This window comes from Polyodon spathula, chromosome 21 (genome assembly GCF_017654505.1).
Source record: "Polyodon spathula isolate WHYD16114869_AA chromosome 21, ASM1765450v1, whole genome shotgun sequence".
NCBI lineage: Eukaryota > Metazoa > Chordata > Actinopteri > Acipenseriformes > Polyodontidae > Polyodon > Polyodon spathula.
This window is the reverse complement of record NC_054554.1, coordinates 16,117,524-16,139,869: the sequence shown is the minus strand read 5'-3', so window position 1 is coordinate 16,139,869 and position 22,346 is coordinate 16,117,524. Positions and strand designations below refer to the sequence as shown.

At 46.0% G+C, this 22,346-nt stretch overlaps 1 protein-coding gene across 1 annotated transcript; it reads left to right on the top strand.

The window, feature by feature from the left end:
* The first annotated feature begins 1,326 nt into the window (after positions 1 to 1,326).
* LOC121296707 (histone H2A-beta, sperm-like) lies at positions 1,327 to 2,116 on the top strand. The gene has a single exon (XM_041222477.1). It carries the CDS (start codon positions 1,733 to 1,735, stop codon positions 2,114 to 2,116), a length of 384 nt encoding a protein of 127 aa, XP_041078411.1. The 5' UTR covers positions 1,327 to 1,732.
* Positions 2,117 to 22,346: the final 20,230 nt, after the last annotated feature.

The following is a 22,346-nucleotide window of genomic DNA, read 5'->3' as shown; positions in this document are numbered from 1 at the left end:
AAGTTGCTTGGATTTGCGCAGATTCGATGTTTGAGTGGCAGGAACGGTAGGCAACATTTGAACTGGAACCTGGACGAGAGCCTGATCGGGAGCCTGATCAGATGTAACTGAAATACCAGAAGGGGAGAAAAAACTGAGACTGGATGGACCCTGGATTGAAGCTGGAGAAGAATGATCTGGTAATGACAGAAAATCCTGGGAATCCTCTGAATCCGATGATGACTACTGTAAATACTTCATTATTGAGGTATACGAAAGTTGATGGGTCTTGAAATCGCTTAGGTTTATGCCAAAATGAAAAAACACAAGACAGCTAGGTAGAGGTGACTAATGTTTAAAGGTAGATTTAATTGATGAAAGGAGATGATAGGCTGTTGGTGCCTAGCTCCGCCCACTGAACCCCACCTATAGATTAACATTAGCATCCAGGCTGCAAGATCACCAGGTGGCAGTACTTCATTGTGGACATGATCTGGGTCCTCTATTCGAGAGCACTCACACAGTACCATTAAACTCTTTGTAAGGGCATTAAATGTTTTCCCTCTTACTCTCACGTGTCCAAACACCTTAATAGTGGGCATGGTTTCTTCAATAAAGGCTATATCGGTACCTTCCGGTACACCAATCACTAATACTGCATGGGCTGAGTCTATTTCTTCACCTCTGCACCAATTAAGCAGTTGTGCTCGCTCAGCGGTACTGGCTGACTGATTCATGATGCACTGGCATTCAATACAGGGCTTACTGAGAGAATACTGACACTCTGTTCTCTAACAAAATGACAAATAGCCCATCCCAGCGGTGCCTCCATTTATGTAACACCCCTCCCACTTAGAGTCTGGAGTACAAAACTCCTAACCCACTGTAAGTGAGGAGGCCTGGGTTCACAATTCTTATTTAAATTATAATTTGTCTGTTAGAGATATATGTGTACTGTTTCTTTAATGTGGTGCCTCCACCTATTTAAGGGACATCTAAATACATGTGTACCCCTTAATAGGAATTATTATAAATAATAACATAAACACACAATCAATAGAAAAAGACTATGTATTAAAATAAATAACATATAAACAATATTACAAATAATATAATTACTGAAATAATAAGCGTTGCCATACAAAATAATTAAACAATTGCACTACAGTGGGCCCACACACACATGTACTCACGTGTACTGAACACGTGCACTAACATAAAAGAAATATCACGTTGCAGGCCTGAACTGTCGCTCTGGTACGTTAGTGGCAACAATAAAAAAAAACAAATGCCCCTTAATTTATTTATGTCAAATAAGCAACAAAATTATACTTTCAAAAAACAGGTTTTTTTTTGAATGCAAGCAGTACTCACGACCAGCAGCACAGTTCAGTTTCTTGCTTCCATGGTAAGTTCGTAGAAGGACACAATAAACACAACGACAGCTGGAAAAATCTTCTTTTCCAACGTGGCCACAGGTACTCGGGGCTTTCTCCTGGTCACCCCGAGTGCTATCTGAGTGCTATCAACAGCAGTTCCAGACGCCAGCAGAAAAGTAAATGAATAATAAACAAGAAGACGATATCATAAAATGGTGACTGTCTACAGCAAACATTTGGTTTACTGAAATATATTAGCCTCTTATACTCTGCTAATAAAGCACAAAATATATATCGTTCAGATTTCTTTTACTATAAAACTTTTATTTTTTATTTTTTTATTTTTATTTAAAGGAATAGCGCAAATTTGTAGCATGGCTACAGAAATGTCCGGCGGAAAGGCGAGAGCAAAGGCAAAGTCTCGTTCATCCAGAGCAGGATTGCAGTTCCCAGTTGGTTGTGTTCATAGGCTGCTGCGGAAAGGTAACTATGCAGAACGTGTCGGTGCTGGAGCCCCGGTCTATCTGGCCGCGGTGCTCGAGTACTTGACTGCTGAAATCCTGGAGCTGGCTGGGAACGCCGCTCGGGACAACAAGAAGACCCGAATCATCCCGCGTCACCTGCAGCTCGCTGTCCGCAACGACGAGGAGCTCAACAAGCTGCTGGGAGGGGTCACCATCGCTCAGGACGGAGTGCTGCCCAACATCCAGGCAGTGCTGCTGCCCAAGAAAGCTGAGAAAGTACCCAAGAGCAAATAACTGATGCTCGTGATTTACGTCTGAATACTAAAACAAAAGCTTTATTAAGAGACACCCACAATTTCAAAGAAAGACATCCTGCAAATTAGGAACACTTTTTTTTTTTTTAATCAATATTTTTTCGCTTGCAGTGAAATACGTTTGGCTTATTACATTGATTTCGCTTTTTCAGTTTATGAATTACTTTGGTCATCCTTATTATGGAATGTGTCTATATTCTGCTTTTCTACAGAAAACTTGGGTATACTTAGTGTTACCAATTTAGCGATTTTGTCGCTAGATCCCCCGACTTTTGAGTTTCCCAGAGACAAAACATTGTCAAGCGACCAGCAAAAAATCTAACGACTTTCATTAACGACAAGAGGTATTTTTCAGATAAAGTAGTCGCCGAATTGTAGCATCATAACATAAGTCACACGCAGCTCAATACACCACGCTTCCATCGTCCAGAAATTGTACAGTGGTAGCATTTTTCACGCAGTGCATATTTCCACAGATCTGCACAGTTCTGGACAGAATCGCAGAGATGCGTGTTCTTCGAGGACTGCTGCGTGACGTCACTCATCCTCACCCGCAGAAATCTGTGCAGATCCTGCACAGCCCAGCGCAGCTTTGAAAGGTTGCTGCGGAGTTGGTTGCGGATTTAACCAAAGAGATCACGCAGAGATCACGAGTGACCTGCGAATCGTAATGCAGATAACTACAGCTGCTGACCCCTTGTCTAGCGATATTAAGCGACTTCCTGTTTTGTGGAGTTGGCGACATTGTATACTGCAGCAATAGACACGGTGTGTTACAGTTCCCTTTCAATTCAAAAATAACCATCAACGTATGGGACATTGTCGTCAGGCAGTAGGGATTGGCTGAGCTTTATAGCAAAGCTGCCGATAGGCCTATGCCAGATGACGTGTAAGCCCGCCCCTGGGAGCTTAGTATACGCAGCATCGGTAGCAGTAGGTACTAGAGCTTGTAACTGACTGTACTCGCTAAGCTTAGGCATGAGAAGCTGTTTTTTGGCCCTTCTCCGAGTTTATTTCAGTTGCATTTATTGTTGGTAAATTTGGTTTATATAATTGTATATATATTGTAGCGTTCTGTGCTATGGGGGTGAGACAGACTCGGGGGAGACCAGATGAGGTTCTGGGGTCCTTTCCGGGCAGTGCAGATTTCACAGCGTCAGCAGTGGTCCTTCACTTCTCACCTGCACTGCCCCCAGTAGAACGACTGGCGGAGCCGCTGCAGGGTCTTTGTCACTCCAAAATGACCAGTGCCTGGGGTCCCATGATGGGCCTCTAGCACCTCCTGGCGCATCGCCCCGGGGACAACCACCTGCCACCTCACCTCCCCCGTGGCGGGCACCTTCCACTGCCGCTGAAGGACTCTGTCATGCAAGGCCAACCCGCTCCACTGAGCCCACAGCCCCCGAGTGGTGGTGGAAAAAGGGTTCTAGCCATTGTAGTATGAGGCGGAGGTCTGGGTCTCTGTCCTGATGGGCTCTCCAATCCACCCTCTCAGCCGATACTGCCACCCGGCATTGCTGTTCTCCCTGGCGGGAAAGCTCTGCTTCCCTCTCCTCCTTTCTGCTGCAATGGGTGATCGCCGCCCTGAAGAGGGTGGTAAGCTCTGGGGGCCAGGTGGTGCGGTACAGGGCCTCCTCTTCTTCTGCTTGGGCCATGCGAGCTCGAGGTGGTGTGTGGTCAGGCCGCCTCTTCTGCCTACCACTCTCGCTCCCAGGGGCATGGTCCCGCTCCCCCTCCTCAAGCACTGCCTCGACTCGTTCGGCGTGAGCCACAGCGAGCTCTAGGGAGGTTGGGGCAGCAAACCGGACCTGCTGACGTAGAGCGGTCGGGGTCAGTCTACGAACAAAGGCCTCGACAGCCAGGTCCTCCTGGGTGGCTGGCGGGAACATTGGGTACCCCCACCGGGCCAGGTACCGGACATCAGCAGCCAGTACGGCTAGTGCTCTAGTGCGGTTGGCCAGCTGCAGGCGCAACCCGACTGCGGGCTCCACTCTCCCAAAACGGCGCTCGAGAGCTGCGGTTAGCACCTCGTATTGGGCCACCTCGTCTGGGCCCAAGTCCAGCAGAACCTGCAGCGCTTCTCCCTCTAATGCAGCCGCCAACTGTCCTGCTTTCTCGGTCGGCGCCCAGTCATTAGTAAGCGCTGCCATCCTGAATTTGACGTGGTACACCTCCCACGGCGATCTACCGTCATAGCGGCCTGCTTTCACTGACTGCCGGCTCGCCCCTGGCAACATGTTCCCCCCACACCGCATATTCTCTCTCCTGTGATCGGCACGGGGCCCATGTCGGGGCTTAACGTCATACTCCCTTGTCAGACACGCTCAGTTCAGCAGCCAATGCCCCACAGCTACTACAGCCATTCAGATTGACAGTGGTTAAACAATGTAAAGCCTCTTCTTCTAAACAAGCAATTCAATTACTGGCTTTCTCTCTGTCTGTCCAGTTGTTTATCGTTGCCATCATTTCAAACTGCTTTACAAACTCTCACCAATCGGCCTTACCGTTGTACTGCAGACGGCTGTAATAAACCCCCTTGTTGACATTCTGCTGCAGGGCAGCCGTGTTCGATGGTGACACTGCCTCCTCCTTGACGCGAACCTCCTTCTACCTCGATGATGATGGCGCAGTGCCCCTCAGCCTGCGGGGCAGTCTGTCTGTCTCCCAGCTCCACCATCTTGATCCCTCTTTCCTCTTTCGCCCAAGGGTTCTTGCTCCTCCCTCGCTCCGTGTTCTCTCCTCCCCATGCAGCGCCCATGCTCGGGTCGCTCCTGACCCTCAGCTCAGCGACCAGCTCCTCCAGTCTGGCTCGCAGCTCGTCTCCTCTCATCTCGCTCGCATACGCCATCTTCTCCATCGTTACAATATTTTATATATATATATTACTTTATATATCCCTTCATGCTTTGCTTCAGCATTGCGTTTTTGTTTAACCTTGTGGTCTTCGTCTTCTCTTTATTATTATATATTATTCTAATATTTAATTGTGTGTTTTTTGGGTTTCATATATATATATATATATATATATATATATATATATATATATATATATATAATATAATAATTCTGTGTGAAGCAACCGAACCGGTATTCTTGATAAGAACATAAGAAAGTTTACAAACGAGAGGAGGCCATTTGGCCCATCTTGCTCGTTTGGTTGTTAGTAGCTTATTGATCCCAAAATCTCATCAAGCAGCTTTTTGAAGGATCCCAGGGTGTCAGCTTCAACAACATTACTGGGGAGTTGATTCCAACTGGCTAGACCGCGTGTGTGTGGAGTCTGCCCTGCAGCCCTCTATAAATCTTCCACTGCTGTGTGTTCCCCACCGCATGGTAGCTGTACGGGTTGCCCTACAGTCACTCATGCAGTACACTAAGCTCTTGCTGCAGCGTCCCAAAAAAAAAAATCTCTTTTCACCATAAAGAAGACGACCACCAAGCACATACTCCCTTAAGCACCAAGGTAAGTATTTACCAAATAAGACACTGTACCAGCATTAGCGTTTCCGCTCTGCGGGTTAGCTGATGCTTAGGCGTCTCGACGCTCTGTACTCACTCTGCGTGGTGTCAGCGCTTCCGCGCTTGGGACTCGATGCTGTCGTGGAACTTTTCAGGTCCGCAACTTAAAAGAGCACCAGGTGTTTAGAGATATAAAGCTTTATTAGTTTGTACAAACGAACAGCTCAACACATCAGTGTTAGGAAGCCCGAGCAGTGTTCTGCCATACAGAGTTATCATACAGTTATTATATCTTTACAGAGAGACAGGGTGGTTTCCCTTTCAACCAATAAACTAGAGCCAACTCAGTTGGGGTAGCAAAGAACGGGAGACAGGTATTTAAGAGGTAGTACAATAAAGATCAACCGTTAAGTTGGAGCCTGCCTATCACGCTCGGAGCTTTCACGCCACATGCTCGACACTTCGACGCTACACGCTCGGAGCTTCGACGCTACACGCTCGGCGCGTTGGTGCTCTGACGCTCAGTGCTTCGACGCTAGACGCTCGGCGTTTCGGCTCTCGACACTCGGTGCTCGACACACCTTCAATGTTTGCTGTGCCGTGCTGTACAGAGATGTCGGGCTTCCATCGTTGCACGTCCTGTCAGGAAAAGCTGCCTGCCAGTGACCCACACGATGAGTGCGTGGCATGTCTTGGGCCAGAACACGCCGCATCCGGGCTGGCGAATAGGGCCTTTTGCCACCTTTGCGCTGGCTTTCAGACATGCACCCTTCAGCAAAGGGCTAAGAAATCAATGGGTGGGCACTCTCCTTCCTTGGGATCTTCCCACACCATTTCAGCCCCGCTGTTGTCTACGGCGACACCGCCAGGGTGACTGCAGCTCTCCACAAGCCCGGCCTCCCAGATTACAGCTGGTTAGAGGTCCCCCACCAGACGCATTCGGGCTCGCAGCCCCTCCCCTTCTAGGGTACACCCTCCTCGGGAGTCTAGGTCGCCCTCCAGATCACCTCGATGCAGAGGACGCTCTCGTTCCCCTCATCGCAATACAGAGACAGGTCGGGGGTGGTGGAGTTAACCTCCAAGATATCTCAGTTCATAGAGGTTATGATGGGGCAGCAGTCTATCCTCATGTCCCTAGCCATGCAGTGCCTTGAGCCCCAGAACAACCCACTGGGCCTGTCGCCAGCCAGCCAGTGGCTCCTCCAGAACCTCTATTGGCCATTTCCCTTCCACTGCAACCTCAAAAGGACTGGGATATCGATGCTGTTTCCAGGGATGCATCTGACATCCTGGAAGGGGATAGTATAGAGGCTGAACTTGCCTCCAAGCACTCGGATCAGGACGCTGAGTCCGAGGTGATGGATACTGACGACCCTATGTGGTCTGTGGTGGACAGAGCAACCCGCCACTTGGACATTGATTGGCTTAAGACAGACCTTCTCCGGCGATCTTTGTTTGAGCTACCTTCAGCCCAGTCTCATCAGTTCAGGATGCTTCCGGCATTCCCGGACTTTTTAAGGAGGTGCAGTTTACTTGGGGGGCTCCGGCCTCTGCTCCTGCGACGTCTCGCAAGGCTTCGGCCTTTACTATGCAGGGGGCTAGTGAGGCTGGTTTAGCGTCCTTTCCACCGGTGGACGCTGCGTTCGCCGCGTTAGTGAAGACGCCGACACTATCTGGGTTACAAAAGACCCAGCTTGCCCCAATAAGCAGTGCAGGACCACAGAGATATACCTGAAAAAAGGGTACTCTGCCACGGAGGCAGTCAGACCGTCTAACAAAGCCAGTCTACTGAAGCTTACCAGGCAGCACTCCTTCGAGACCTACCTGAGTGCCCTTCTGCGGCCCTCAGAAGTGAGCTAGGCACAGTCAGTCAGCTGCTGGTGAAGCTAGCCCAGCTCAACGCGCAGGCTCAGGGCAGGAGCATCGCGTCTATGGTGGTGACCAGAAGACAGCTCTGGCTCTCGCAGGCGAGAGTGCAGGAGCCTGACAAGGCCCCTTTGCTGGATGCTCTGATTACACCCGGACACACATTTGGTCCGGCGGTGAAGGAGATGTTGCAACGCTCCATCAAGGCGCGGAAGGCGTTGCAGCAAATGGCTAAGATGTGGCCAAATAAACAGTTCCAGCCAAAGCGGCCTCAGGAACAGCCACGTCGTAAGACACCGCCACAGCATCAGGAGCAACCACGGGGTAGTAGGACTTCCCCAGTAGGTCCATCAGCACGCGGCCAGCCTGTGTTTGCAAAACCGCGGCGCCCTAGAGGAGATGGCAGGTCACATTCTCGTGGCTCTGGCCAGGCCCCTCATGAGCGAGCACAGCCAAAGCAGCCCTGAGACATCCAGGCAGCTGTTAGCCTACCCTTATACTGTTCCACAGCTCCAGTTCTGGTAACATGCACCAGCAACATCTGGGTGCCCAAAACTATATCCACCGGGTACACCCTTCAGTTCCAGTTAAAGCCTCCTCCCTTCAGGGGGGTGGTTGTAACTGCAGTGAAGGACTCGGTTCAGTCCTCCGCTCTGAATGTGGAAATACAGGCATTGCTCAGGAAGCGTGCTGTTCAACAAGTAGACCTTTCTCTGATACCAGGGGTTCTATTCCAAATAGTTCCTAGTGCCCAAAAAGGATGGCGGGTTCCGCCCTATTTTAGATCTGCGAGTACTGAACACATACCTACGGCAGTTATTGTTCAGGATGCTTACGCACAGCACATCATCCAGTCAGTCCGACACGGTGACTGGTTCACCAGTGGACCTGACAGATGCGTACTTTCAAGTTCCCATCTGCCCGGGTCACAGGAAGTATCTGCGTTTCGCATTCCAGAGCAGGGTGTACAAGTTTTGAGTCCTCCCATTCGGTCTGCCACTAGCTCCTCGAACCTTTTCCAAATGTATGGATGCCATTTTAGTTCCCTTACGGGCTCAAGGCGTCCGACTGCTGAACTATCTGGACGACTAGCTCGTCTGCGCACAGTTGAAGGAGCAGGTGGCACAGCACACAGTGATGGTTACAGACCATCTTCAGCGGCTAAGTCTGAAGGTCAATTCAGAAACGAGCCGCCTCGTGCGAAGCCAGCAGACTGAATTTGTGGGTCTGCATCTGAACTCAGTGTCCATGGAAGCGACCTTGTCGTCACAAAGAGTTGCCTCACTTGAGCGGTGTCTCTCCCTGTTCAGGTTGAGAGAAACAATCAGCATGGAGCTGTGCCAGCGCATGCTGGGGCTGATGGCTGCCGCCTCACAAGCCCTTCCTTTGGGCTTATTACACCAGAGACCTCTACAGGCCTGGTTCAGTGCCTTCGCGTTACATCCGCGGAGAGACAAACACCACAGGTTGACGGTATCCCAAACCTGCTGGGAAGCACTACGCTGGTGGAAAGTTCCGTCAAACATCTGCCAGGGCGTTCGCTTGGGTCCCATCTTCTGGAGGGAAGTGGTTACGACCAACGCTTCCAACCAAGGCTGGGGAGCAGTCTGGAACGGCTCAGGGACCCTCGGAGTGTGGTCAGGACCCTGGAGGTCAGCCCACATCAATGTTCTGGAACTCAGAGCAGTGGACCTCGCCCTCCGGCACTTCTTGCCAGTGCTTCTAGATAAGCACGTGTTGGTGCGGTCGGACAACACCACGGTTGTGGCGTATATCAAGCGCCAGGGCGGCCTACGGTCCCCCGCCTTCACCGAATGGTAACACGGCTTGCTATGGGCACAACTGCATTTGACCTCTCTACGCGCGGTTCACCTGCCGGGCAGAGCCCGGAGGCCCTCTTGCAGGTGAATGGCGTCTCCAACCTCAGGTGGTAGAGCGCATCTGGGAATGGTTCGGCATAGCGCAAGTGGATTTCTTCGCTTCGCAAGAGACCACACACTGCCCCCTATGGTTCTCGGTGAGGGACCCCGACAGCCCGCTAGAAGTCGACGCACTGACTCCTATATGCGTTTCCACCGATTCCGATGCTCCCCGCCCTCTTAGAGAAGGTCAGGGTAGAGCAAGCGACAGTGATTCTGATCGCTCCTCGGTGGCCTCGGAGAATATGGTTCCCGAGCTTGGTGCAGTTACTGCACGGTCAACCGCGGGAGCTTCCCCTGCGAGCAGACCTATTGTCCCAGGCCGAAGGACGGCTTTGGCACCCGAACCCCAAGCTATGGGCTTGGCCCCTGAACGGGAATGTCTGTCAGCCTAGGGCTTTCGATGGCAGTAATTTCGACCATTCAGAGCGCTAGCGCACCCTCTACCAGGTCGCAGTATACGTACAGGTGGCAGTTGTGCCAAGATTGGTGTCTGGCAGGGGGTCATGACCCAATCTCTTGTCCTATGGCAGTGATATTATAGTTTCTACAGAAACTGTTAGACGAAAGGAAATCTCCCTCTACACTTAAAGTGTATTTATCCACCGTATCAGCTTGCCATGTATGCATTGACGGGTTATCACCAGGTTGCCATTTTCTGGCATCACAGTTCCTCAAAGGCGCAAGATGTTTGCGAACTCCAAAGACAACCAGTTTACCGTCATGGAGCCTTTACGTGGTGCTAGAAGCCCTTACCAAGGCACCATTTGAGCTTTCCACACTGATATGAGGCTCATGTCTATTAAAACTGCATTTCTGCTGTCAGTGGTGTCAGCTAAACGTGTCAGCGAGTTACATGTACTGTCAGTGTATCCTTCATGTACTCGTTTCGCAGGAGATGGTTCTAAGGTCTCCATGCGCCCAAATCCAGCCTTTTTGCCAAAGGTCATATCCCTGTTCCACATGAACCAGCCAGTCGAGTTGATGGCGTTCCATCCTCCTCCTTTTTCTTCCCCAGAGGAAGAACAGTTACACATGCTTTGCCCTGTGCGGGCATTGAGGTGTTATATTGACCGTACAACGACTGTGAGGCAAACAGAACAGTTGTTCATATGCCATGGTTCTAAGACCTTGGGTCAGCCGTTGTCTAAACAACACCTTTCCCATTGGATAGTGGATGCTATTAAATTAGCTTATGAGTCTGCAGGCCTTCCATCACCAGGGCAGTTGAAGGTGCATTCCACTAGGGGTATGGCGACATCCTGGGCCCTCTTCAAGGGAGTGCCGGTGTCTGACATTTGTGCGGCAGCCATTTAGGCTACACCGCATACTTTTATGAGGTTTTATCGGTTAAACATACTGGATTCCTCTGCTCCACTATTTGGAGCTTCTGTACTACACCCTATGGCATCCTAGGATGTCAGTATGGTGTTTGCTATTCCACTTACGACAGGTGTCATTGTGAGCATAGACGCGCAGCTTCGCATATGCCTAGATGTGTTACCTACGCAATCGAGTTATGACGTAAGTCTGCCCTACTGCCGAGAATCCTCCCTCACGATGGCTTGGGTACACTGTTCCCATACGTTGATGGTTATTTTCGAATTGAAAGGGAACGATAGGTTGTGGATGCAACCCCGGTTCCCGTAAAGAGAAAATAACCATCAACCTGCGAGGTCACTCCGGAAGCCTTCGCGGCCCGAAGAGCAAAAGAGGAAGAGAGTCTCCGTGCGCTGCCTATACTAAGCTCCCAGGGGGGCAGGCTTACACGGCAGCTCGCCCAGAGGCCTATCGGCAGCTTTGCTATAAAAGCTCAGCCAATCCCTACTGCCTGACGGCAATGTCCCATGCGTTGATGGTTATTTTCTCTTTCAGGAAACCGGGGTTGCATCAGCAACCTATCGTTATACTGTGCCCGCTGGACAAGTAGTTTTTATTTATTTTTCCTGTGTTCGCGCTGTTGCTAGAAAGTCACTCCGGGTATATTTGTAGAGAGACACGCAAGTTTCTGAAAACTGATTTGCAGACGTCTTGCACAGATACACGCTAACCTTTTAAACTTAAGGTATTATTTGTGCTGTTAATGAGCAATTAAGTTATATTGCTTTCTTAATACATGAACCTGACATTTAAATGCAGCAGCCTAGTAAAGGCATTAGCAGATTTAAAAAAATCATGTTGTGTCATTTATAACACTTCATGGTCAAGTGTGTACTTGTTATGTGTGTGTGTGTGTGTGTGTGTGTGTGTGTGTGTGTGTGTGTGTGTGTGTGTGTGTGTGTGTATATATATATATTGGACATGCACAATCTATCGATTTGTGGAACCTGCATATTCTACGTAATATTGTTACCAGGTAATTCACTTCCAGCGCAAGAGTTTAAGATGCTTTGTTGGGATGAAGAGTATTAATTATTAAGTAACTAATTTAAACTCAAATTGTTTTTTTTTTTTTTTTTAAAGCCAGTCATTTAAGCATTTAACTGCCCAATTTGTGTGCTATTAATTTCATTTCGAGTTGGGTGGTTAAGACATTGCGTGTAGTACTGTCGAAAAATATGAAATTATCCACAGTTAAAAATGAATGAGGTCAGTTTCACAAAACTACTGCTGATACCAACTAAAAGGAGTAAAATAAAACTGAATATCTGACAACTGTATCCACCGAAGTTACAGAAAATGACTTATGTACTACAAATAAAATCCCAAAACAGCATCTTCTTTAAAATAGCAAACTGGTTCGTAGTGCAAATTAATGTAACCTGGAAGATATGACAAACCCTTTGATGGGCAGTTCTTATTCTTAAACTTATGCAAATTCTCTTTGACATACGGGGTTGAGTGATCAAATTACCACTCACTCTAGAATATAAATTGAATTACATAAGAACATAAGAAAGTTTACAAACGAGAGGAGGCCATTCGGCCCATCTTGCTCGTTTGGTTGTTAGTAGCTTATTGATCCCAAAATCTCATCAAGCAGCTTCTTGAAGGATCCCAGGGTGTCAGCTTCAACAACATTACTGGGGAGTTGATTCCAGACCCTCACAATTCTCTGTGTAAAAAAGTGCCTCCTATTTTCTGTTCTGAATGCCCCTTTTTCTAAACTCCATTTGTGACCCCTGGTCCTTGTTTCTTTTTTCAGGCTGAAAAAGTCCCTTGCGTCCACACTGTCAATACCTTTTAGTATTTTGAATGCTTGAATTAGGTCGCCACGTAGTCTTCTTTGTTCAAGACTGACGTCAGTATCTTCCACGACAGCAGGTATTTTCTTTGATTTTGGTGGCGCAGTGATTTGCTTTTGCTCCTAAGTAGTTCCTAATCGTGACATTGTGCTGGATATTGTAACGCCTTGCAACACTGATGGATTAGCATGATACAGCATTCTAACAATCTGTTTTATATAATTAAAGTATAGTATGGTACTATTAAGTAAAATAAATATATCATAGAAAAAAACATGTTATGTCTGCAGTATTTGATGGAGCCTACTGTAAATATTGCGTGCATTTTGGTAGAAACTAAAAAAAATTAATACATTTTAAAAAATCAGAAACTTGACAATTTATACACTTGTTCTTTATAAATGTGGGGTTTAGCAGTTACAAAACTATTTGCAGTAGAACGTCACGAAAATCAGAATTCCAGAAAGCAGCAGTAATAGTTGGCAGTGATTTTGTATCTGTGATGCAACAAACTGAAACACCTGTACATCAGAAGTTGAATTCAGCTTATAGAGAAAGTGGAAAAAACAGGCAGAAGATATTTTTATATTTGAGTAACTCCCAAGTATTGCTCATTATTGCTGTACTCTTTTTTAGCATGTTACTTAAATAGAATAGCAAATGTCTTCCAAACTGCACTGAAAGAAACATTTCCTTAAAGTATATTATAAATTTGTTGAGGCGAGGTCGGGTCACAGGGACCCTTTTGTGTATCTTGAAGACAGAGGTGCCGTCATGGATAAAAAGACTGATGTTGGACAAATAGACCTGTGCATAAAGACCCTTAATTTTATGTTGTATGTTGCAAAAGATAAGGGTAGCTTTACTTGTAGTAACATTCTATAAATAGGTCAATGTAAAGCACCTGACTTTATCCTTAGCTTCTATTACTACAGCTGAGGTATGACATACAGGAGGGTAAAATCACAAATCTACATATCCTTTCACTGTAGTAACATACCCATAAACATTAACCCTTTAACTATCACTTATCAAAATAGGCGGCTGAGAAACAAAATAGCTATATTAACTTGTTGATAATTAACAGAACAAAACTTGGCAAGAAATACATTTTTTTTGCCAAATAAAACAATGAAACACTGGTATAATTTTCTCAACCACCTGGCTGAGCAAACAGACACAGGTTTAAAAGTATTCGGCAAGAACAGTGAATGTTTTCTATTGTTGTTCTGCTGCTGGTCAAGCAAGTAAATAAAATATGGTCCTTTTGAATGCCAAGGTTATACAAATCTAACATTTGAGCCTAGTGGCCAATGCTCAAAAATGGTCTTAGAAGAAATAACAATTGAGAATCATACAAAACATTAATTATACAACATTAAAGAAGTAAATAGCTTCCACTTCCATTTCCATAGTTTTATTTTATTGACCTTTTACTCTTTCTTTTTAGGATGCTTCGAATGAAGTGATTTGTTCATTGTACACATTTTGTAAGCTTACTCTACTAACTAAAAAAAAAAAAAAAAAAAACTGTGCTTGTGTAAGAATGTTTGTCAAGTTATATATTATTATAGTTATCCTGTTGAAGAATCATTCCTTTTTTACTAGGGGAAAAAAAAAAAAACCCATATCTGATATACCAAACGTTCCTGTTTTACTCAGAATGGCATCCACAGAGAAGCAAGCAGGTTTCACAGACAAGATACGTAAACCTGTATTTGGTAATATAGAAATGAACATTGCTAGGGAGCTAAAACCAATTCCAAAATGTGTAAATGATGATCCCCCCACTTATGTACACACCATACTCCACACTGTTAAGGGGGAAAAAGTTATAAATTAAAAATACATAACTCAAAGATCATAATTGTATAAGTCTCCACCCCCTTGAGTTAATACTTGGTGGAAGCACCTTTGGCAGTAATTACAGCTGTGAGTCTGTTGGTAGGTTTCTACCAACTTTGCACACCGAGACTTGGCAATATTTAACTATTCTTCTTTACAAAACTGTTCAAGCTCTGTAACGTTCCTTGGGGAGCATTGATGGGCAGCAATCTTCAAGTCATGCCATAAATTTGATTGGATTTAGGTCGAGGCTCTGTCTGGGCTACTGAAACATTTACCTTTTTGTTCATTAGCCACTCCAGTGTAGCTTTGGCTGTGTGCTTTGGGTCGTTGTCATGCTGAAAGGTAAACTTTCATCCCAGTTTCAGCTTTCTTGTGAGGACAGTAGTTTTCCTCAAGGGCTTCTCTGTACTTTGCTCCATTCATTGTCCCTTCTATTCTGACAAGTGCCCCAGTCCCTGCAGATGAGAAACATCCATAACATGATGCTGCCATCACCATGCTTCACAGTAGGGATGGTGTTCTTTGGATGATGTACTGTCTTCGGTTTGCGCCAAAAATAATGCTTTGGATTTAGGCCAAAAAGTTCCATTTTAGTTTCATCAGACCACAAAACTTTTACTACATGGCTACAGAATCTCCTGAGTGCTTTTTTGCTACGTCAAACGGGATTCAAGGTAATCTTTCTTGAGTAACGGCTTCCTTCTTGCTAACCTACCATACAGGCCAGATCTGTGGTCTGGGATAGTGTTGTCACATGCACACATTGACCAGTCTTGGCCATAATGGTCTGTAGCTCTTGCAGAGTTGCCATTGGCCTCTTGGTAGCCTCTTTGTAATCAGTTTCCTTCTTGCTCAGTCATCTTAGTGGTGCCATACACCTTCCACTTAATAATCGTATTGACCATGGTCCAAGGGATATTCAAGCCTTTGATATTTTTTTATACCCATCCCCTAATCTGTGCCTTTCAAAAACTTTGTCCCGAAGTTCTTTTGAAAGCACCTTGGTGTTCAAGGTTGAATCTTTGCTTTGAAATGCACTACCCAAGAGGGAACCTACAGGAACTGCTGAACTTATCCTGAAATCTTGTGAATCACTACAATTTAACTCAGATGGAGGCCACTTAACTTGGTGTGTGATTTTGTTACACCTGAGTTAATTTAGGATTGCTATTACAAGGGGGGGGGGGGGGGGGGGTGGACACTTATCCAACCAAGCAATTTCAGTTTTTATTTTTAATAAATTTTCTACAAATTTCTAAAATAGTTTTTTTCACTTGGAAGTTGTGGGGTCGGAAGTGTAGATAAATCACTAAAAAAATATGCATTTTAATTCCAAGCTATAAGGCAACCATAGGTGAAAATTTTGAAAAGGGGTGTAGACTTTCTATAGGCACTTTGTAACGATCACTCTGCATAACTGAGAAACAGATGTACTGTCCTCCGTAAGGAGATACTACTGGCCCAATATCTATAGTCAGCAAGAGTGACAGACAGCAAAAGCAGGGACAATTTCACTAACAAATGGTTTATTGTTGTAAACTATAATGCAATAAATGAAATAAGGACAACAACTTATTGCAGAGAACATTTAGTTAGATGGAAGGTACAGGTGAGTAAGAAAGTAAAGTGAACTAAACAAACTGACACTAAAGCAAAATGAATGCGGTGTCCGTTGGGCCTCCAATAAATCCACACACACACACATAAACACCAAACCAACACACCGACAGGCAAAAAGGAGACAAAGGTGAATGAATAAGTATATGGAGAAAACAATTATAAAGGCAGACTTGATGGCAATGGATGATAAATGAAATTTAGGCTTACAAGTCCAGTGAAGAAATGCACATGTAAGCCAAAGTAACAAAAGAACAAAACAAAAATTACAGGAACCAAAGTATCAGTAGAAGAAAAAACAGCAACAGAAAGGAATAATTTCACCAAAAGTAACAAAGTCCCAAATAGAACCCTGTACTGATGATGATGGATGAAGGTTGATGAAAAAATAGCAATTGTAGAAAATGGTGAGTCTGTCGAGTAGTACTGGGTTGATGGTAACAGCCATTTGCAAAATATCAGAAGGATAAGGAACAAAATGGTGATTGAACACACTAACAAAAGCAAACCCTTACAGCAACTAAACTTAAATAATTAACAGTGTAAACAAAAAAGAATGGTTTAACAAAGTACAAGATTTTAAAAAAAGAGTAAATGGATGCACCTGAATTTATCTAAAATAAAGTTAAAGTTCACTCTAATTAAGTAATGTGCTGTTTGTAAAATTGATTCCTCAAGAGAAAAGGGAGTTCTCTCCTAGCCTAGCCAGCCAGCTTTAATACCAGTACTGTCTTCCAAGGAGCTCTTAGATTGGAGGAGTGGATATCTGAATGAGCCAATGAGGGGAGAGGATGAACAGAGGATAATGCAAAGAACTATGGGAATTTGAGTTTTAACTTGGCCAGGCTACTGACCCTAATAAAAGGGACAGGTGGTGAAACTTACACCCACTTTATGGAGCAAGTGAATTGCTACAACTTGTGGCAGGGCGATTGCCCTGCACAATGGTAAATGGTCTTGACCGAATGTCCGTCAGTTTAAAAACATCCGTGGAGATAGCTCGGGGCTGATGCATTTATAATTTGTTGTACTGTGTTTTATCTTGCACTTTTTGTACATCTTGCTGTAATAGTCTTTTTGCGTTTCCATCCTGGTAAACTCACATGACCACCTTTATTTACTTTCGGCTTTTCAACGCCACGTCCATGTCTCTCTGTGTCTTAGGGCTACCCACACACATGACACAAGCAAGACCCTGTCACAACACTGTATATACATACAGTACCAGTCAAAAGTTTGAGTACACTTGCTGGAAACCTGGTGTTTTTCATAACTGACAATTTTTTTCGTCGTATACGTTTCTGTAGATACTTGAAAATGAAAACACGTTACAGTATACAAAACAAAACATAAGTAGTATCAACGCAATGTTCAAAAAAATTGAAAATTGTCTCTAAATCTTGGATTCCTCAAAATAGCCACCCTTTGCCTTAATAACAGCCTCACAAACACGAGGCATTCGGTTAACAAGTTTCAGCAGGCAATCACCCGACATGTCTTTCCAGATCTTCTGCAGCAATTCCCGAGATGTAGGGCACTTTTGGGTAGCTTTGCTTTGACACTTCTGTCCAGTTCGTTCCATACAAGTTCTATGGGATTGAGGTCTGGAGACTAGGCAGGCCAGGTCATTAGATTGAGTTGTCCTTCACTTTCCTTCTTCGTCAGATAGTTCTTCCACAACTTTGAGGAGTGTTTCGGGTCATTATCTTGCTGAAGAATGAAGGACTGCCCAACTAGTCGTAATCCTGATGGAATGGCCTGACTCTGAAGTATGCTATGATAGCCATGCTGGTTGAGCTTGCCATGGACTTGGTAAAAATCACCAACTCTGTCACCAGCAAAGCATTCCCAGACCATGACACTGACAATAGGTGGTGCTATTGTATTACGTGTTATTTTGGTGGTGCTGTTGTAGATTTGTAGTGGGGTTCTTTTGTAGTTTTGTAGTGGGGGGGGGTGCTGTTGTGGTGTTGTAGTGTGGGTGTTGTTGTAGGGGTTTGCTGTTGTACTCTTGTAGTGGGGGTGCTGTTGTAGTGGGGGTGCAATTGTGGTATTATAGTGGGGAAGCTGTTGTTGGGGGGAGCTGTTTCAGTGGAAGTGCTGATGCTGTTTTAGTGTTGTAGTCAGGGTGCTATTCTCGTCATTGTACTGGGGGTTCTGTTGTATTGTTCTAGTGAGGAAGCAGTTGTAGTGTTTTTGTGGGGGTGCTGTTGCAGTGTTGTTGTGGGAGGAGCTGTTCAAGCGTTATAGTGGTGAAGCTGCTGTTGTGGTCGTTGTATTGGGGATTCTGTTGTAGTGTTGTACGGGGGGAGCTATTGTAGAGTTGTATTGGGGGTGATGTTGTAGGGCTATAGTGGGAGCAGCTGTTGTAGTGGAAGTGTTGCTGTAGTGGGGAAACTGTTGTAGTGTTGTTGAGGGGGTACTGTTGTAGAGATATACTGGGGGAGCTGTTGTAGTGGGGTTGCTGTTGTAGTGCTGTAGTGGGGGTGCTGTTGTGGTCTTTGTAGTGGGTTCTGTTGTAGTGTTGTACTGGCGGAGCTGTATAGTGGGGAAGCTGTTGTATAGACGTAGTGTGGATGTTGTTGTAGTGGGGAGCTGTGTAGTAGGGATGCTGTTGTAGTGTTTTAGTGGGGAGCTGTTGTTGTGGGGGAGCTGCTGTCATAGTTGGGGTGCTGTTGTAGTGTTGAGTGGGGGTGCTGTTTGGTGTTGTATTGGGGAAGCTTGTGTAGTGTGTAGTGGGGTGCTATTGTGCTCATTGTAGTGGGGGGTGCAGCTGTAGTTTTGGTGATGTTGTGTGGGTGCTGTTCTAGTGTTGTAGTGGGAGTGCTGCTGTAGTGCGAGGAGCTGTTGTATTATTGTAGTAGGGGGCTGTTGTAGTATTGTAATGGGGAATCTGTTGTAGTGTTGTATTGGAGGTGCTGTTGAATTGATGTAGTCGTAAAGGTTTTGTTATGGGGGTGCTGTTTTAGTATTGTTGTTGGGGAGCTGTTGTAGTGGGGGTTGCTGTTGTAGTGGGGAAGATGTTGTAGTGGTGGTGATGCAGTGGGGGAGCTGTTGTAGTGTTGTAATGGTGGGGCTGTTTTGGTGATGTTGTAGTGGTGGTGTTGTTGTGGTGCTGTTGTAGTGGGGTGGTGATGTTGTAGTGGTGGGGATATTGTATTATTGTAGTGGGGAAGCTGTTGTAGTGGAGGTGCTTATGAATTGATGTAGTCGGGAAGCTGTTGTAGTGGGAGTGATTTTGAGGTATTGTATTGGGGAATCTGTTGCAATTGGTGAGTTGTTGTAGTGGGATTGATGTAGTGGGGTGCAGTTGTAGTGGGGATAGGTGTTGTATTGGGGTGCTGTTGTAGTTTTGTACTGGGGTGCTTTTAGGTGATTGGAGTTGGGGAGCTGCTGTAGTGGGGGTGCTATTGTCATGTTGTAGTGGGAAGCTGATGCTGTGGCTATGCTGTTGTAGTGGCGAAGCTGTTGTAGTGGGGGAGATGTTTTCGTGCTGTTGTGTTGGGTGTGTTTTGGTCATTGTAGTGGGGGTGCGCTTGTAATATTGTAGTGGGGGAGCTGTTGTATTAATTGTAGTGAGGAAGCTGTTGTAGTGTGGAAGTTGTTGTTGTGGAGGTGCATTGTATTGATGTAGTAGGGAAGCTGTTGTGTAGAATTGAAGTGGTGGTGAGGTTGATGTATTGTACTGTGTGAGCTGTTGTAGTGGGGAAGCTGTTGTAGGGAAGGTGCTGTTGTAGAGGGGTAGGTGTTGTAGTTGGGTGCTTTTGTGCGGGTGCTGTTTTAAGTTTGTAGTTGGGGAGATGTTGTATTGGGGAGCTCTTGTTGTATTGTAAGGGGGGAAGGTGTACTGGGATGCTGTTCTGGTCATTGTAGTAGCGGTCCTATTGTAGTGTTGAAGTTGGGGCGCCTTGTAGTGTTGTAGTTTGGCAGCTAGTCGGGGTGCTGTTGTACTGTGTGAGCTGTTGTAGTGTTCTAGCGGGGGTTCTGTTGTAATTGGGGTGCTGTTGTACTGAGGGAGCTGCTGTTGTAGTGTGGGTGCTGCGGTAGTGGCGGTGTGGGTGTTGTTTGTAGAGTTGTAGAGTTGTAGTGGGGGAGCATTTGTACTGGGTTTTCTCTTGTAGTTCTATTGACTGTATTCTCTTGTAGTGTTGTAGTGGGGAAAATGTTGTAGTAGGGGAGATGTTATTTTGCTGTTGTAGGGGTGATAAAGTGGTGGGAGTGTTGGTGATGTTGTAGTGGGGACGCTCCTGTCGTGGGGGTACTGTTGTAGTAGTGTAGTGGGGAGCTGTTGTCGTGCAGTTCTAGTGTTATAGGGGGTGTAGTAGTTGGAGAACTTTTGTAGTGGTGGTGCTGTTATGCTGTTGAATTGATGTAGAAGGGAAGGTATTGTAGTTTTGGGTGTTGTAAAATTGAGGTGGGGGTGCTGCTGCTGTGTTGTCCTGGGACAGTTGTTGTAATGGGTGTGCTCTTGTACGGGGGAGCTGTTGTAATGGGTTTGTTGCTGTTGTAGTGGAGTGCTGTTATGGGGGTGCTATTGCAGTGGGGAAGCTGTTGTAGTGGCGGTGCTGTTGTTGTAGTGGGGAAGCTGTTGTAGTACTTGGGGAGCTGTTGTACTGGGGGTGCTTTTATAGTATTTATGAGGGGAAGCTGTGGGACTTGTCAATCTGTTGTACTGGGGTTGCTGTTGTGATGTAGTATGGGTGCTGTTGTAGTGGGGTAGGTGTTTTAGTTGGGTGCTATTTTAATGTTATAGTGGGGGAGCTGTTCTAATGGGAGAGCTATTGTTGTGTGGAAGCTGTTGTAGTCGGGGTGCTGTAGTTTTGTAGTGGGGTGGTGTTTTAGGTTTGTAGAGTTGCTGTTGTATGGTGAAGGCGTTGTAATGTTGAGTTGGGGGAGCTATGTAGTCTGCGAGTTGTTGTCGTATGGGTGTGTTGTAGTTTTGTAGCGGGTGCTGCTTTAGGTTTGTAGTGGAGGTTTTGTTGAGGACATTACAGTGGCGTTCTATTGTAGTGTTCAAGTTGGGTAGCTCTTGTAGTGGGGTGCATTATTAGTGGGGTTGCTGTTGCGTGAGTGCTTTTTAGTGGGTTGCTTTTGTAGTTAGGGTACTATTTTAGTTTTGTAGTGGGGGGGTGTTGGGGAGCTGTTGTAATGGGTGAACTGTTGTAGTGGGGGAGCTGTTGTACTATTGTAGTTGGGGAGGTGTTGTTGTGTTCTAGAGACTGTTGACTTGTGGAAGTTGTTGTAGTCGGCGTGCTGATGTATTGTTGTAGTGGCGGGTGCTGTTGTAGGGGAGCTTCATTTGTAATAAGAATGCTGTTGTATTTTAGAGGGGTACTGTTGTAGTGGGGGAGTTGTTGAAGTGTGGGAGCTGTGAAAATAAAAATGTTTTAGTTGGGGTGCTGATGTATTGTTGTAGTGGGGTTGAATTTGTAGTGGGATTACTGTTGTAGTGGGGGAGTTGTTGAAGTGTGGGAGCTGTGAAAATAAAAATGTTTTAGTCGGGGTGCTGATGTATTGTTGTAGTGGGGTTGAATTTGTAGTGGGATTGCTGTTGCCTGAGTGCTGTGGTAGTGGGGGTGCTCTGTTGTTTGTAGTTGGGGAGCTGTTGTCCTGCTGTTAGTGTTATAAGGGGGGAGCAGTGGTGGCAGTGCTATTGTAGTGGTGGTGCTGCTGTAATGCAGTAGGGATGCTTTTGTAGTCAGAGTGTTTTTGTAATGGAGGAGCTGCTGTATTATTGTAGTGGGGAAGCTGTTGTTGTAGTGGGAAGCTGTTGTTGTAGTGGGGGGTGCTGTTGTGATGTGGGTGCTGTTGTGCCCGTCCTGTAGTGGGAGCTTGTATTCTGTTGTATTGGTGCTGCTGTTGTATAGCTGTAGTAGGGGTGTTGTTGTAGTAGGTAACCTGATATAATGGGTGTGCTGTTGTAGTGGGCGAGCTGTTGTAGTGCTGTAGTGGGAGCAGCTGTTGTTGTAGTGAGGGTGCTGTTATGGTGGGATGCTAGTCTAGAGGGTTGCTGTTATATAGATGTTGTGGGAAAGCTGCTGTAGTGCGGTTGCTGTGGTAGGTTGCTGGTGTAGTGCTGTAGTGGGGGTGCTATTGTAATGGGGGCTGCTGTTATAATGTTGTAGTGGAGGTGCTGTTGTATTGGGGGTGATGTTGTACTTTTGTAGTGGAGAAGCTTTGGTAGTGTTGTAGTGGGTGATCTGGTGTACTCAGAGCGCTGTTGTAATGCTCTAGTGGTGGTGCTGTTGTGGTGGGAGTGCTGTTGTACTTGTGGTGCTGTTGAAGTGGGGCTGCTGTTGTTGTGTGGTGCTGGTGT

Bases quoted from the DNA above. Each gene is read 5' to 3' on its own strand.
- LOC121296707 (XM_041222477.1), top strand. From the start codon at position 1,733: ATGGCTACAGAAATGTCCGGCGGAAAGGCGAGAGCAAAGGCAAAGTCT.